At 34.5% G+C, this 18,704-nt stretch overlaps 1 protein-coding gene across 3 annotated transcripts in view; it reads right to left on the reverse strand.

Annotated features, from left to right (window-relative positions):
* Positions 1-18,704, reverse strand: part of AP3B1 (adaptor related protein complex 3 subunit beta 1) — a 263,254-nt gene that overhangs the window by 56,050 nt on the left and 188,500 nt on the right. For all 3 annotated transcript variants that reach the window (XM_034656409.1, XM_002920289.4, XM_034656410.1), the window contains one exon: positions 10,916-11,022. In XM_034656409.1, the coding sequence (XP_034512300.1) occupies positions 10,916-11,022 (107 nt within the window). The remainder of the gene's footprint in view (positions 1-10,915; positions 11,023-18,704) is intronic.

Consider the following 18,704-nt stretch of genomic DNA (forward strand, 5'->3'; position numbering starts at 1 on the left):
AGGGTCAATGAATATGTCCCATGTCATGTCTGATAGCTGCTAAAGATGTGAGGAGGTAAATGTTACCTTAGAAAGATGTGCTTTAAATTTTTAGGAGATCTGTTCTATTGACAGAACATAAAAATGATATTTTTAGTTTCTCAGTTTACCACGCTGTATTTTTAGCCAAATTAAGGCAGCATTTAAGAAATATAAAGAATGGGTTATTAAGATACATTCAGTCTGAAAATTTAAAGCAGTAACTTAATTCTTTATTTATTGTCTTAAACACTACATGCTAAAGACTATGAGCACAGCTACTTTTCAGTTATGTGCTGGATAGGAAGTTTTCTCAGTGATGTAACAAATTAACAAATTAACAATACAGTTCTCAAACTGACATCAGTGGGAATGGATTCTATCATGATTAAGCCAGAAAACAGGAAAAGATTAATTTCATTCATTTAATACACTTTTGATGAGCACCTATTATATATCAAGCACTGGGAATAGAAAGGCCAATAAACAGGCCCTGTCCTATCTTCCAGAGACTCAGAGACTAAGTCTTATTAGATCTACAATACATCTCTAATAGAAAAGATAAGGCCCCTTCCCCCATGCTGACAATGATTTTACTAAAGTCACTGGCATCTCTCCATTTAATTTCCCATAGACTTCAAGATATTTAGTTTTGGAAGGGACCTTAAAAAACAATCTATTACAGTCCTCTAATTTCACAGATGACAATTTGAAGTCAGATTTTGACGTACTAGCTTAAATTTACAAGAAAACTTTGACAGGTTACATATTCTATGAGGCATGGATGTTAAAGCTTCAGTGAAAATATGAAATAAATGAGTTTCTGAAATTATGTATTTTAAAAAACATTTTATTATGAAAACTTTCAAATGTACACAAAAGTAGAAAGAAATGGAATGAACAGCTAGTTACTACTAAGTAGGTTTAAAAATTTTTCAACAGTTGTCCAAACTATAATCCAACCCTTTACTCAACTTCTGAATTATTTAAAACCAAATTCCAGATATGGTCTAATTTCATCAAGAAATAGTTTGGTTACTTTATCTAACAGATAAAGACTCTTAAAAGGAAACTTCAATACTATTATTATTACATTAAAAAAGTAACTCCCCTTAATTTCATGTAAAATACAGTGTTCACATTTCCTTCACTATCATACATGTCTTTTCAGAGCTGGTTTGTTTGAATAAGGATTCAAACAAGATAAACATCTGGTTGGTATCTCTCTTAACCTAAATTATGCATTTTAAAGAAAAAATTACTGATATTTTGTTTGTGTGTATTTGTGCAGAATTGTAAAATATATATTCAGTATTAATTTAACATTTGGGGAGATATTTATATATTCAGTAATGTGGAGCAAATTTAAAGAAATAACCCTTATTGATAGGCCTATAAAAGCTGTCTATAATTACATTCCTGAATGATTTGAATAATAGTGTGTCTGATATATTCTAAGATAAGTGGCTTTTACTTTTCTTTGATATTAGGGTCATATACTGTACTTATCTATTTTTACTCTATGCTTTCTTCTCTCTGGTAATAAATTAATTTTTTAGCATTAGTTGGGCATGTGCCCTATAGTTTAATTCATTTTCTTCTCCTCTGAAGAGAAACAAAGTTTATTTAAGCATCACAATAATACTTTCCATGTTTAGTTCAGGTTTCTCATATTAAAAGATTTAATACTATTAATATAAATTTTTTATACCATGTCCTACCCTATGTTCATACAATTTTGGACAAACTTTTTAAAGAAGAACAAAGGTAACAGAAGTTAACCTGGCTGATGTATGATTAAATAATAATTAATACATGTTTGGCTAATGCATAATAATCTAAGATACCTTAAAGCTTAAAATATATTTCACTGCAAATACCACAAATTCAACCTAGGCAACAAAATTTGAAACACAGCAGTTGACAGTAACACAAAGTTCAATCAACTCTGGATGAGTAAAATAAAACTGCCAAAAAGATTCAATCTTTTTTAAATGAATGCTATTTTAAAAACCTCATTTACTATTATAGTACATTTAATTATAATAAATAGAAGCTAGAACCCATAATCTTGGACAAGTCGATAGATGTTCAGGGAACTGTCTCAGCTCTGAAAAGAGTGAACCTATAGCAAATGAAAGGAACTACTCACCACAAAGTAGAAAGAAGAGGAAAAGAAAGGCCCAAGGCTTTCCTTACCATCACTTCTTTAATTCCTCAATTTCTTGCAGATTTATATATGCATTTTCTATATTTTGATGGGTGACCTGCTTACTTTGGGCCATAATTATTACTGTTCATTAATTAGCTTCTAATATAACAGATTTTTTTTATTGTAGATGATTTTATTATGATATCGACAAAGCATTATAAAAGTACTATCCACCAGTCAGGACTTAGACTGGCATTTACTTAAGCCAAATAAAAAATATTTTCCAATAAAAATCCTGCAACTAAAAATTATTAACAATCTCTTTTTAAAAAGCAGCTCCTTTTAATAATGTAGACAAGGGAGAGATGATAATGGTCTGGTATGAACTACAAGACCTCTGAAGTAGTACAGAAATAAAAAGATGAAGCAGCAGTATGACACACCTTTAAAGTTTAATTTAAAAATTAAAGCAACTCATACCCAGAGGAGAATTGAATGAAAGAATAAGATGGGACATGGCTAGGCAATGGAAGCACAAAATACTGTCAAACTTTAATTAAAAAATGTTTTCAATTTAAGCAGACCCAGGCCAATGATTTTTCATTATTTTTACCACAGTTCCATGACTACTGACATTTTCATCAGAACAAATAAAGGATTTTTCCCAAATTTAAAATGACAAAATTATTTTTAATTTTGACTTATAATTTCCTCCTCCCCTAAACTCAACATAATTTGGACTTAGCTGGACTCATCTCTCAGCCTGGGTCTTGAATACCGTAAGTGTTTAAAATAAATGTTTTTTAAAAGATAGTTCTTCCATCATATTATAAAACAAACTTTATCATAGATATATTATTATTTGTTTTGGGAATAAGACCACATATCATGAAATGCCTGGCACACGACTTAGTAAATGCTTGTATCAATAAAGACTCCCTCAAAGCATTGCGTCCTTGCAGACAGATGAAAAGAAAGTTGGTGCTCTGGCAGACCAAGACAAGCTGACTGGCAAACAAAACTAAAATGCCTTAACCCAGCAGTAATTAAAAAGAGAGATGTCTACTTAATAAAAGTCCACTTAAGAGAAACAGAAATCAACTTCAATTATAACTATCATCATTACAATATGCGATTATCCTAATAATCCCCAATTCTGTTTAGTAAATTTCACACTGGCTAAATCAGATTCTGCTTCATGAATTACAGTTTGTTTTTTCTTCATATTGTTTTTAAAACTGATAGTGTAATCTGCACACCAAAAGCAGGTCTGATAGTCACTCTTCTCTATTTTCCAACTAAATTCCTATAACACAAACTGGGTCAGGACCTCATCCCTAATCATGGACAGTATAGTTTCATTAGTTGCCAATCTCTGTCAACAGCAAAAGCTACAAGCCTAGTTGCTAGCCATTTTTTTTTTTTAATATTCCTTAGATAAGGAACTTAACAGAACTAATGATAAACACTTACTTCAGATGCTGAATCTGGTTTATGTATTTAAAAAAATGCCCTTCCTTTGCCTCACTCTGCCTGCCCTAGTTAAAGTGCATTACATATGTGATTCCTTCTTCCCAACCTTCGGCTTGAAAATCCTTGAAGGGATGGGCAAGAGGGACTTTAGTTACATGGCTTCTTGGTCATAATGAAAAACTCAAGGCCATTCTTTTGCTGGTCACAGCAAACCGCAGGCTGGCTACCTATAACAACACACAGAGACCTTAGTTTAATGCTACTGTTGCCACTGTCTTCACCCAGCAGCATGAGCCTTTATTCCATCATTAAGTGAGGAAGTGATGTTTCACAGTAGCAATTAAAGGAAAGCAGATGGTGAACTGCATGGACTGAGAAAATTAGCCTTCTACTTCTTGTCAAAGAGGAAAAGCAGTTTAGAGATCTAAATTTTAAAGTCTGTTAAATGTCAAAAGTAACTCTCTTTAGATTTTCAGAGGGACACAGGTCAGGCTGTGGAGTGTAGCCAATGTAAAAGCAGAGAAATAATGACAAAAAATGACAACCTGTATCTACAGAAATTCCCAAATGGGCAAAACTCTGTTACACAATTAAAGCACCTGGTATTATTATATATACTTTTGAGGAAATTTTTTGTTATGTCCTTACTCAACTGTAAACTCTCTGAGGGCAGAAACCTAGCTCAACTTGTGTACTGTTATCTTTGGCACCTGCCTCACCTGATGGCTGCTGCCAAGTGATTCACAGTGGGACCCTAGACAACTTAGGCTAAGCGGATACTCTGTGCCAGTTGAGTAACCTGAAAGCTGTGAATCTGAAACCCACCCAAGAAATCTGTTTCTTCCTTTGGTTGGTTCTAATTTGTATCCTCTTGCTACAGAAAGATTGTAATCTTAAGTACAGTGCTTTCCTGAGTTCTGTGAATGTTCTAGTCAATTATCAAACCTAAGGGTAGTTTTAGGAAAGCCCTAAACCTTGAGTTGACCTCAGTAGTCTTGGGTCAATTTAGCAGTGGGCAGGACTGTGCCTCTAACATGGAGTTTGGCTAACTCCAAGGAGCATATTGTATTAAATAGGGCTGTTCTTGTTGCAACTCTGGTTTCTCTTGCATGGACTATTCTTGGAATTACTTACCATTCCCCAATTTATTGCCTTGTTTTCTATAATGATCACTTTTTAAATGAATCTTCCTGCACCCTCCTAAGTTAATTCCACTTGGGGACTGTGATCCATGAAGATCAAATCACTAATATTACAGCAGCTAAGTCAGTGCTTCCTCACTAATGTGCCACAAATAGGTTAGAAGTGTGCTGTGCTGCCCCCCCACCATTAGCCCTCAGAAAGCCCAGGTGGGGCCTACGGTCGTTGGAGCTCTTAGGCTCGGTACCTCTGGCCTCCTGCAGCAGTCTCTGTTTACCCCAGAGCACACTACAAATATTATCACTTTTCTGTATGTACCGTAACATGAAAAGATTGGAAAGCAATCTTTTGGAAAGGAGTCATTACTACAATCTTCCCATGTCAGTATGTCACCAACATAGTTTTCCAATATCAGCCTCGGTTATTCCAACCTCTCTGTGCTATACTTTAGCCACGCTGAACTACTGTTTCTCTAATATTCCAAGTCTGTTCACATCTCAAGCCTTTGCATACCCTATTTCCTCTGTCCGTCACATCACTCTTACTCTATTCCAGCCACCTAGACAAACTCTTACTATTCTCCTAAATTCAGTTCCAAGGTCACATATACAAATTCTTTTCTAAGAGATTTGGTCAACTGATAGCACCTAAGCAGATTTATACATCCAGTGTAGCACTTACTATAATAAAATGATTTGTCTGTTTCCCTTCCTAATCTGAGTTTCCTGATACTATGTTCCACAATTCACCTCCTTCACTAACTCATCTTCTTGGCCTTTTTCTTTGTTGTCTTTAAAGCATGATGTTTCCTAGAACTCCATCTTCATCTGTCTCTTCTCACTCCACAAGATAGCCATAGAACAGAATTCAAACATTTTCAGGCTCATTATTTCATTTACTTTTCATGAAAACACAATTAAGTGTTTAGGGCAAGTATTATCTCCATTTTTTAAATTCAAAAATTCAAGTTTACACAAGTCAATGAATTGCCCATAGTCACAATGATAATAACTAGCTCAGCCAAGGATAGATATCAAGTATTTGGGCTCCAAACTCAATGCATTTCCTAAACGTTGCCCTGACTTTCTAAATGAATTCCTGGTTTTTTAAACTGGAACTCCTGAAAAGTATATTCCCATAGAAACCTTCTGACTTGTGATTAGGTGCTAAAGAACCACAGGTCCTAGACTTCCATCATGGGATTCATTGCATTTGGGGGATTAAACTCAGAGGTCATTTTTCCGTAGAAATATAAATCTTAAATATTAAGTAAGCAAATTAATAAATTTTCTTATAAAACTAGTTTGAAAAGAAACATAAAAAATGCAAAGAATGAGACAAGATTTCATGCTGATGTTTATCAGTAAAAAATACACCAAAAGTTTTCAGAGGTAACTTGAACTGCTGAATCCACTTTAACAGTTTTGTGTCTCAAATATACAAAAAATTTCTGGAGTCTCTGTTCTGTTCCATTGATCTACGTGTCTGTTTTTGTGCTAGTACCATGCTGTCTTGGTGATCACAGCTTTGTAGTATAGCTTGAAATCAGGCAACATGATGTCCCCAGCTTTGTTTTTCTTTTTTAACATTTCCTTGGTGATTCGGAGTCTTTTCTGGTTCCAAATGAATTTTGGGATTGTTTGTTCCAGCTCTTTGAAAAAATGGCATTGGTATTTTGATCGAGAGGGCGTTGAAAGTATAGATTGCTGTGGGTAGCACAGACATTTTAACAATGTTTATTCTTCTGATTCATGAGCATGGAATGTTTTTCCACATTTTTGTGTCTTCTTCAAAGTCTTTCATCAGTATTCTGTAGTTTCTAGAGTACAGATCTTTTACCTCTTTGGTTTATTCCAAGGTATCTTATGGTTCTTGGTGCTACTGTAAATGTAATCGATTCCCTAATTTCTCTTTCTACAGTTACATGTTTAGTGTATAGGAAAGCAACTGATTTCTGTGCATTGATTTTGTATCCTGCCACATGACTGAATTGCTATATGAGTTCTAGTAATTTGGGGGTGGAGTCTTTTAGGTTTTCCAGATAAAGTATCATGTCATCTGCAAAGAGAGTTTGACTTCTTCTTTTCCAATTTGAATACCTTTTATTTCTTTTTGTTGTCTGCTGTTGCAAGGACTTCTAGTACTATGTTGAACAATAATGGTGATAGTGAGCACCCTTGTCGTGTTCCTGATCTTAAGGGAAAGGCTTTCAGCTTTTCCCCACTGAGAATGATATTCACTGTGGGCTTTTCATAGATGGTTTTTATGAAATTAAGGAATGTACCCTCTATCCCTACACTGTGAAGGGTTTTGATCAGGAAAGGATGCTGTATTTTGTCAAATGCTTTTTCTGCATCAATTATGATATGGTTTCACTTATTTGTGGAACATAAGGAATAGCAGAGAGGACATTAGAAGGATGGGAAAAATGAAGGGGGGGGGGAAACAGGGGAAAAAGATGAACCATGAGAGACTATGGACACCGGGAAACAAACTGAGGGTTTTAGAGGGAAGGGGGTGGGGAAACAGGCTGGCCCGATCATGGGTATTAAGGAGGGCATGCATTGCATGGAGCACTGGATGTTATGTGCAAACAATGAATCATGGAACACTGCATCAAGAACTAATGATGTAATGTATGGTGACTAATGTAACATCATCATCATCATAAAAAGAAAAATAAAATTATGAATAAAACTAAAATACTATTATTGGGGAAAAAAAAACCACAAATATACAAAAAATTATTTAAAGCAGAAAAGACCAATTTTCACGCCAACATTTCTAATACCAGCTGAACAATTTATTCTTATTTTACATTTATTCTTATATGCAAATTGTCTTTTCTCCCACCTCACTTTTTTCTCATCCCCTCTAGAAGCTGTTAACATTCTGAGGATTGTTGTTTTTGAATTCCTGGGGCTTCGTGTGTAACAATTTAGAAACTCTTAGCCTAACAATAATCTAGTAGAAAAACTCATTAATAATCCACTAAAAAACTTAGTTTTTTCACGGACATACTACTGTAGGAAATGTTTCTTCATTTTTAGCCATTTGTTGGCCAACTGCCAATTAGCCTCAAGTAAGACTAGAACAAATACTATGTTTATACATCTTCTTTATCATACAGTTTGAAAAACTAGGACTTTCCTTACAATGGTAATGATATTCACTGGGAATTATGTTTAAAAATCTCTGTGTTCTGAATATATAATTTAAAAGGTTAGAACAAATAAGTGAAATTTTTCATTTGAGAAATATTTAGTGTGAAAAAGGAACTGTTCTTTGGGTTTCATTGCAAATATTTTGGCTATTTTATTTACCCCTATTTTACTAAATACACAAGGAAAATAAATTTAAATAATCCACTGAAATAAATAAAATTCATCTACGGTCTAGGAAGTCATATAAACTAGGCTGGGACTTGGAATACAACTACTAGAAACTGTTGGTTCAACATTCTGGAAAATTATGTTACTGATGGCACCACCCCAACCCACACTATTTGAGTTGCTAATGCACCTATATCAGTCTGCATTTATAGTTGTCACATTCATGGTGATTCTACCTATCAGTGCCAGCACTATTTAACTACTTCAGTACATTTCTAGTGTAGTCATGGGACAAGCATTTATACAGCAATATAACTATTACTTTATTGTAAATTACTTCTATTTCTTCCTTCTATTCAATAAGGGAAACATGTTGATTTTAAAACTGTAGATGTACTTATCTATGAATTTCATTTTAGGATCTAAAAGCCTCCTATATTTGTTGAGGTCCCATATCATTATATGAGGGTTGTAATTTTTGAGGGTTTTTCTTGTTTTTTCTTCTGATGTCTTTAATCTACTTCTTCCTATATTCATACACATAATGAAAAAAACTACAATTTGCTTCATTAATCCTTTTTAAGTACTGTTTTGAGAACTGGAGGTAAGATTAGGAGCCATGCCATTCTGCATCAGAATATTCTGTTTATTCTATAGGCTCCACCTTTCAAAGTTCTATCTTTCAAGTTCTATTCCTTTCCTTATTTGATTGTTGCTGGTGAATTTCTGGTTGCCATTCTTATTACTACTATTTGATCATTTTGTTAGCTTTTGGAGATGAGTCTGAGTTGATCTTGCTTCGTTGCGCTGACCTTGACAGTCTTTTTTTAAAAAATTTTTTTAGTATAGTTGACAGACAAGTATACTTTCAGGTATACAACACAGTGGTTCAACTCTGCTTTATATTATCCTATGCTCACAAGCGTAGCTACCACCTGTTACCATGCAACACTATTATAATATCACCGACTGTATTCCTTAACCTATGCCTTTTATTCCCGTGACTGACTTATTCCATAACTGGGAGTCTGTATCTCCCACTCCCTTGTACCCACTTTGCCCATTTGGCAGTCCTTTTTTTGTACACTCTTTGGATGGAGTGCTTTTCTTCTCCTTTGAAGAGACCATCCCAGTAACTATTTTTCTTAGTATAAAAGGTGAGTCCTTCAATTACTTTGTGATGAATGAAAACTTACTGCAAGCTTTTCTAATCTCAACTGCATTCTTCTTATAGCTAATAAAGTATGAGAGTCTATTCAGGGTCCATTATCGTATCACTTTAAAAAATATTAGTTACTATTTACTGAGGGATGACAATGTGCCAGTCACTGTACTAAGAGCTATACATTTATTATCTCATTAATGTCATGACAATCCTATAGGGTATATAGTATGTATCTTCACTGGAAAGTGAGGTGCAGAAGTTACATACCAATCTGCCCAACCACATAGCTAATAAGAAGCTAAACAGAGATTTGTTCCCTGGTCATCTGTTATCAAAGCCCGACTTACTTATCCACTACCTTACTGCCTCCCAAGTTTTTAGGGCCTTCCTTTCCCCTCAAGGACTAACTGTTTCACTATAGATTTCTTGATTTCTACTTTCTCTTTACAGCGTACCCAAATGTTCAAGAAATATTTATTACTTAAATAATAAAGACTTAACTGCTTCTTTTCACTGCTTCCCTCCATCTCTTTCAATGTGCCTTTTCCTTTTAGCAACAACAATGGCAAACTAAAACCCAAGATAGCATTCTTACTCATTTCTGAGCAGTTAGAGGTAACTGCATTCTACAACTTAAAACAACATGCTCGGCTTAATAGTTTTCACTTGTGCATTCTAAACCAAATGGTCCTGCTATCACATTTGCTTTGATGGGGAAATTTTTTGTAACAATGTACAAGAATTAGGTACTCCTTTTTTCCACTTCTGGCAGAACCAGCTCTATGTTCCCCAGGAGTTCAGATCACCAATTATGTACTCTGCCAGCCCTGGGAACCAGTGATACACCAGATCTATTCATGCTACCTTGTGTTCCCATTAGAACTTACTGTTTTTTCTCTTACTTTGTCAGGTTTCTGACAACAAATTAACAAGAGGTCAAGCATATCAACAGATTATACATTGCAGGCAGCATGCCTGATTTAGAGTGAAAGGTTAGTGGATATAATATGCTAACACAGAAAAAAGTTATTGCAGTTTCAGATATTATGACAGGCTGATGGTTTTGGCATTATTTTGAGATAGGTCGGCTTCTCGCCTCACTTCAAGCCATATCCTATAAGTAACATTAAAGAATTTTTTTTAGAGATACTAAGGGATGTAAATAAACATAAAAAGATAGTGCAAAGAGAAAGACAATCTTGAATTTTAAAATGAAAATAGTTAGGTATTTTTAGTAGCCTACAGTATAAGAACAGTGTAATAGAAATGGAATGATTGTGGGAATTTACGTCTATTAATGTAGACAACGATTCTTTATGGCAGAATTTATGTACATAAATGAACCCAATGTGGCAAAGAACGCTTGTATGTTATACATATGTAAGAGTGCCAGAGAAAAATATAAACATGATAACTAAATGTGGATAATAAGCAGAAGTTAATTGTGAGGATAATGGTTTGGATAGAGCAAATTTTAAAAATATTTATAAAATTAAAAGGTCAGATCTAAATTGAACTTGTTTAGAAGAGAAACTGTTCAAGACTAAGAATCCATTTCAATTATTTGCATTTTAATAAGAAAGATGAAATGGTATCACATGAAAACTGAGCTAATATATTTTGAAAATTACTTACACTGATGACTGATGAAGAAGCTGACAAGTTTAAACCTTCAAGATCAGCTATCAAGCTTGGAGAAAGAGCTGGTGTGGGAAGTGCAACTGGAGTGGATACTGGGTTAACTGTAAGAAAAGGCCCAAATTAGCAAATATGCATGAAAATTTAATTCATATTATTAAAAGCAACATTTTTATTTTGTTAGTAAATCTAATTAAATTACTTTGATTAATATATCTATGACAATTCTATTTAACATCTTGATTTAGTTAAGTTATTATCAAGTCATGGCAGTTATTAGTCTTAGCTTTCAAAACATAATGGCAAATCCTTCACAAAATAAGGATACAAATACCTTGAGTAAGAGTTTTTGAAAATTTTTATTACATAATGTTATCACTAACATTTATCACCCAGTAACTTCACTAAAATAAAAAAAGGGTAAGGAAACATTTTTTCCAGCTAATATAAAGAACAACAATAGCTTTCAAGAATTCTCCAGCAGAATCAGAAGTCTTTTTTTTTTTTTTTTAAGATTTTATTTATTTATTTGACAGAGAGACAGCCAGCGAGAGAGGGAACACAAGCAGGGGGAGTGGGAGAGGAAAAAGCAGGCTCCCAGTGGAAGAGCCCGACGGGGGACTTGATCCCGGAACACCGGGATCACGCCCTGAGCCGAAGGCAGATGCTTAACGACTGCGCTACCCAGGGGCCCCTGAGCAGAATCAGAAGTCTTAAAAGGGTATGCAAATCCTTTCTCTATTTTATTCTCCACTATAATAATTACAGGGGTTCAGGCTACTTAACTTCCTTCTAATTATACTTTCAGCAAAAGCTATGTACCAGATAGAAATTTTTGATTCTAAAACCACTATGTACATGAGATCAGGTATGTGAAAATTTGAAAATCTTTGAAAAAGTAGAGATCTCATCCTCCCCTGCTTAAGACTCTTCAGAGGCTCACAATTGCCTATAAGATAAAAGTCCAACTCCTTAATTAAGTGCACAAGGTTCTCTATGACCTAGTTTGGCACTGTCGAATAGAGTGGCCACCAGATATATACCTAATGAACTCTTGAAATATGGCTAGTATGACTAAAGAACTGCACTTCATAGTTTAATTAACCTTAAATTTAAATGTAAGCAGCTATGTGTGGCCAGTCGGCATCACATACTGGTTAGTAGATGCCTATCTCCAATTTCATCAGCAACTCCTCTATTTTCAGGCCCTACTGATTAATAGTTCCCAATATCTTGTTTCATGTCTTTGAGTCTTTTATATTCTATTCTCTTTACCTGGAAAGTTCTTCTCTGCCTTGTTTACCTTGCAACTTCTACCCATTAAGGTACCACTTAGAAGGAAAGCACAAGCTGACTCACCAAAACACCTCTTCTATGTGTCCTCTTTGTTCTACAGATATACTTGGACACACTTCTACAACCATACTTCTCTCATAAAACAAATCTGTGTCTTTTTAATTTTTATTTCTACTGCTAATGTATTAATTTTTAGTGCTTAATAACTGCTCAACTGTTGAGTGAAAAAAATTAAAATGTGGAAAAAGTTTTAGCTTCCAACAAACTCTCACTTCAAAATAGGACCATAAAGGAAGTAACATTTATTTAATTTGACAAGTTTTTCCAGACCACCTTTTTCTCATTCAGTCTCACAATATCCTGTAGTTATGCAGAAAAAATATTAATTCATAAAGTTAGGAATAAAAAAATGATATTGCCCAAAGAAGAAAATTTTCAAAGGAAGTCTGAAATAAAATTTCAACACAGACAACAGAAAAAGCAGAGTGGAGACTGGGTGGAAGAGTGAATGGAGCCCTTGCTTTCTCCCTTGCTCCTTCAGTGTCGCTGAAACACTGCTACAAATCCCCAGGCTTCCTCAGACCTATGCTGAAAACCAATGTACAGTTAGCAAGTGTCACAGGAGGTTGGGGTGGGGGGTGGGGTGGGAAGGATCAATGGGGATATGGTGGTAATGGAAGACTTCATGAATAGGAGGAAATGAAGCTCAGTTTTTAAGTAAGGGCAGGGTTTAAATAAGAGCAAGGGAAGAAGAAGGTGAGAAAATACTGTGAACAAAGGCTGAGAGGTGGGAACGTGGAAAACTAAGGGGGTTATAATTAACCTCTACACCAAAGGGAGCCATTAAAAACTACCAAAAAGAGGAACAATATATGTACAGCTAGATATCAGTATAAGGGACAAACTGAAGGAGGAACAGTCAAGTTGCATTGAGGAGGAATACAGTAATTCAGGCATGACATGAAAAGGACTAAAAACAACAGGTGAGGAGGGAGAAAAACATTCATATTAAAGACATTGTAAACTGAGGCACAGGGAGATTATGTCTTATACAGGCCATAAAACAAGTAAATGGAAGAATCACTGTGGGACATGGAACTGGTTCTCCTATCTTCCATCAAAATATGTTTCCTTTCCAAAAGTCACTTTTCTGATAGGTTCTAAATATTTGTCCATCCACCCATCCACCCAAAATATTAGATGCCCATTTAAGGAAAAAAAAACTGAGTAAGAAAGCCTCTGATTTCAACTATGGCTTGCCTACAGACACAGAGAAGAAAAAGACATCAAAAGCAAGAGGAAAACCCACACTGAAGTTTGACTAAAAAAAAAAAAAAAGGCTTTTAATATCATTTCAGAAGACAGAGTTTTTGGTACTGCCTACACATCTGTTTACAGGTCCAGCAAGATAAAAGCTGGCACTGAGAATTTATCCAAAACTGGATTCTGAGGTTAGCTGACTATGCTTAAGTATTCAATTAATGTATTTAAAAAAATGATTCTACTAGTTAAAAAAAAAAATAACCTGGCATACAAATGAAAACCACATATCATTTCTACCCACTGACTTGGCAAAGGCAATTTTTAAATACAAAATTTAGCATCAGTAAGGGTATCAGTAATCAGTACTCTCATACTAATACTGTGTAAGTTGGTACAAGCTTTGGGAAAGGCAATTTTAGACAAAAGAATTCTTCAAAGCCTTTGTCCCAGCAATTCCACTCCTGGGGATTTATCTTAATGAAACAGTCGGGGTGATAGTGTAGTAATATACTTATGATGTGTATTGCTTCACTAACTACAGAAAAAAATGGAAACAAGTTACATTTTCAACAATAGTAAACCTATTAAATATAATTTATTACAATATAAAGGATAACCATGCAGTCATTAAAAATGAAATTGTTAAAGAACATCTACAGCAGGGCAAGTAATGTGTATGATAAACAGAGAAGTAAATGATAAAGAGTATCCCGGTATGATCACATTTTGGGGAAGAGGAGATTTGCACATGAAAAGATCTGACCTGGCATGCCAGATAGTAAACCCAAGATATTTGGATTATAAATCCATTTTCTTCTTTTTATTTTTAAAACTTTCTGCAAAAACACTTTTTTCTTTACCAAAGACAGTTGACCCTTGAACAACACAGGTTTGAATCATGCGGGTCCAGTTATAGACAGACTTTTTTTCGATACGATATAATGCTAAAAATGTATTTTCTCTTCCTTATGATTTTCTTAGTAACACTTTTCTTTATTTTGTTGTAAGAATATACTACATAATACATATAACATACAAAATACATGTAATTGACTGTTTATGCTATCAGTAAGGCTTCCAGTTAACAGTAGGCTATTAACAGTTAAATTTTTGGGAAGTCAAAAGTGACAGGTGGTTGTTAGTGACCCTTAACCTACTACATTGTTCAAGGGTCAACTATATATTTAATTATAAAATAATTATACAGTTATTCTTCTGATCAAACTTTTCCTTCACAAGTTAAGAATACATAAGTTTTACTATCTACTGGTTTAATATGAAGTTATTTAACTTGTTAAATGTAACTGCTTGCTGCTGCTCATCATCATCATCTTCATCTTGGTAACACCCTTATCTAATGTTTATCATGTGCCCAGCAGAGTTTGAAGTGCTTTTACATTTATCAACTCATTCAATCCACTTAATACACCAAAAAGTATTACTATTATCCCTATTTTACTAGATTAAAGCAAAAACACAGAGAGGTTAGGTAACTTGTCCAAGGTTACCCAGCTTAGTAATTAAAAGGACTGGGATCCACAAGGGCACCTGGGTGGCTGAGCCAGTTAAGCATCTGCCTTTGGCTCAGGTCATGGAATCCAGGTCAGACTCCCTGCTCAGCGGGGAGTCTGCTTTTCCCTCTCCCTCTGCCCCCTCTCTCTCAAATAAAATCTAAAAATACAAAAAACAAAAAACAAACAAACAAAAAACAAAAAAACACACAACTGGGATTCAAACTCAGACACTACAGCTCCATTGTCCTCTTAGCCACTCCACTGCCTCAACTACAATTTCTTCAACAATATGATATCACAGATCATAAGGCTTATCTCAAGCATGATTACTGGTGGCTGATAAAAATTTTAAAAAGAGTTAGTTGTACCAATAGTATAATTACATAGGTTTATATTTCTTATAAAAGAGCATCATTGTTGCTTTATGATCATCCTCTCAAAATCACATGGTACAGAGTTCTAAAAGTTCTCTTCATTTCCAGAAATATAAAATACCCAAGGAACTCTCAAACTATAATGGGAGAAACAGAATTCCTTGGGTAGGGGCAATGTATCCATTTAGAGTCTCCAGCATGTAGCAGACTACCTATATCAGAGCAAGCATTCAATAAATGTTTTCTAAATGAAGACATAGATAAATTCAGTACTTGAAGTTTTCCTGGTATATGGAATACATAACCTCTGTGGATTATGACGTGCCTCTTAGATAAAAGTTAAGGAATGTTTCTGACCCACCTTCAAAATTAATCTAATAATCACAGCTGAGAATTCAAGCTACTAGAGAGTGACTTTTTAGTTTCTGATCCACAAACTGTTAACCATGGACAATGGAGAACTACTATAGGCTAATAAGTAGCATAAATGAAGTCAGTACCTTAAGAACCATTGTCAACAAAGCTTTCCTCCCATAACACTCCACTTATCTTTATCTCTAAGCTCAGATCAGTTCTTCCACAAGGCCTCTGTAGCCTTTTAACCGATTTTTGTCTCCCTCCTCATTCATTCACACTTTGTGCCTCTACTGTTCAGGTTATCTGTGCCCCAGACTAGATATTAGTCCCTGGAATCAAATGACTAAATCCTGTTTATCTGTTTTGGCCAAAAAAAAGGATATCTAGCAAAGTACCCTTACACTTAGCAGACAATCTGCAAGTATTTACTGAACTGACTTGTTAAAAAGAGAGGGAGGCTTCAAGTGTCATTTCTGACAAAAGCAGAATAAAAGATTTTTTAAAGAAATAGTTCTCAGGTATTAAAAATAAACAGAAATATACCCTATGTTGAGTTAAAGTTTAAGTTAGGATTAAATTTCCTTACAATGAAAAAAAATTCTGAGTATTTTTATAGTTGCAGTATCCGCCGTGAACTTGTGTCCACCATGGACCAAGCATCCTGGATGCTATCATTAATCAATATGATTCTGAGAGATTGAATAAATCACCAGGATAAGTGGTGGATAACTAGCCAGACAAAAATGGCATAAACTCATTGCCATGGAAACAATACACAGGATGCCTTTACCTTGACTGGGTGGGATTTTTCCCCTTCTGTATGGGAGAGTAGTTACTTGTGACCTAAGAATAATTTTGGAATACTTTCTATTAATATCAACTCTGAAGCTTAGTTGTACTGATCTGAAACTGTGTGTGTTCATAATAAAAGTGAAGTGAATCTGAAAAAAAATCTTATGTTTAAATTCTTAAAACAGTATTTAAGAGAAACTATGCTTCTACATAAAACACATACTTTTAAAAAGATTCAAATAATAAAAATTATATCATTTTACAGGTTTCAATTTTTCCTTAGCTGCCAGGAAATGCAGAGTGAAATAAAGAGAGTGTACCTCCTAGTGCATTTCAGTAACTTGTAACATTCACTCTTAATTCCTTCTTAAATGTGCTTTACTATTATTCTTCTACAATTCTAAACTTTTTAAATTGTGAAAGTTATATACTCATGGAAAATGTTCATTGTGATAAGAAGAGTCTTTTTCTCCCCTCTGTTCCTAGTTTAGTTCTATATTCCAAAGAGGCCAGAGCTAACCACTATCGTTTATTGTGTAGCCTTACAGAAAAATATGATGCATAACCATATTTGTGTTTGTGTGCTGGATATAGTTCCTCTTTTATCCTTTTTTTTAAAGAAGTGGAATCACGATCTACATGTACTTTTTTTTTTAACCTACAATATTCTGGATATATAATTATATAATTAGTAGACAAGATATGCTTCATTGTTGTTAATAAGCTGTATTACTCTATCGGTAGACATTTTGTTTTCAGGATTTTGCTGTAATAAATAATGCCTCAACAAGGTTTTTACATGCACCTTTGCATATTTTATTAACTTAAAAAATATTGAATGGATGCTCATTATCTGCCACGTGCCATTCTAGGTACTAGGAATAGTAGTAAGAGAGACAAGAATATTATTTTCATGGAACTTGTATCCTAGTTTGGCAAGAAAGAAATAAGAACTACAAATATTTATGATAATTTCAAATAGTGAAAAATACTATGAAAACAATCAAGACTAATCAGTGAAGATGTGTAAAAGAAGATGACTTCTGAGCTGGGATTGAAAGATAAGAAGCCCTAAGAAAATCTGAAGACATGTTCTTGGGTAATAGTAGTATGAAGGCCCTTGACAGGAAAGAGACTGGTATATTTCGGAAATGCAAAGGAGCATAGTGGATAAGAGGTAGGCAAGAGTCAGATCACCCAAAGGTCTTAGAAACCTAGAAATACAGACTTTAACTGTAAAAGTAAGCCATTAAATTAAGGGGTCTAAAATAAGAAAGGAGTAAGATCTGATTTTCCTACTTTGTCTGTAGGATAAACTCTTAGAAAAGAACTGTTACATCAAAGGGTATATACAATTTAAGTTTTGGCAAACATTGCTAATAGGGCTCTAAAGCTGCACCTATTTTTATTCCTATCAAAAACATATGTAGGGTGCTTATTTCTCCAAACTTTAGCAACACTGGATGTTGCTTTAAAATCTTTGCCAATAGGTAAAAGATGATGCAAATATGACTTGAACTTTATTTTATTCAAGTGTATATCATAGTGATTTGATATGTTTATACATTACAAAATGATCCCACAACTCTAGTTACCATCTGTCACCATATGAAATTGTTATAACACTGTTATTATTGACTATATTCCCTATGCTGAACCTTACTTACATCCCCACGACTTATTTATAACTGTAAGTTTGTACCTCTTAATTCCCTTTACCTATTTCACCTGCCCCCCAAACCCTCCCTACTCTAGTAACCAACACTTTGTTTTCTGCATCTAAAAGTCTGTTTCTGTGTTTGTTCATTTGTTTTGCTTTTCAGATTCCACATATAAGTGAAATCATATAGTATTTACCTTTCTCTCATTCATTTCACTTAGCATAATACCCCCTAGGTCCATCCATGTCATTGCAAATGGCAGGATTTCATTCTTTGTGATGGCTGAGTAATATTCCTCTGTGTGTGTGTGTGTGTGTGTGTGTGTGTGTGTGTATCACATCACATCTTCTATATCCATTTATCTATCAGTGGACAGTTAAGTTGCTTCCATAGCTTGGCTAATGCAAATAAGGCTGGAGTGAACATAGGGGTGCATATATTTTTAGACAAATACCCAAATCTACCATTGCTAGATCATATGGCATTTCTATTTTTAAGTTTTTTAAGAACCTTCATACTGTTTTCCATA

The sequence above is a fragment of the Ailuropoda melanoleuca genome, chromosome 3 (genome assembly GCF_002007445.2).
Source record: "Ailuropoda melanoleuca isolate Jingjing chromosome 3, ASM200744v2, whole genome shotgun sequence".
Lineage (NCBI taxonomy): Eukaryota > Metazoa > Chordata > Mammalia > Carnivora > Ursidae > Ailuropoda > Ailuropoda melanoleuca.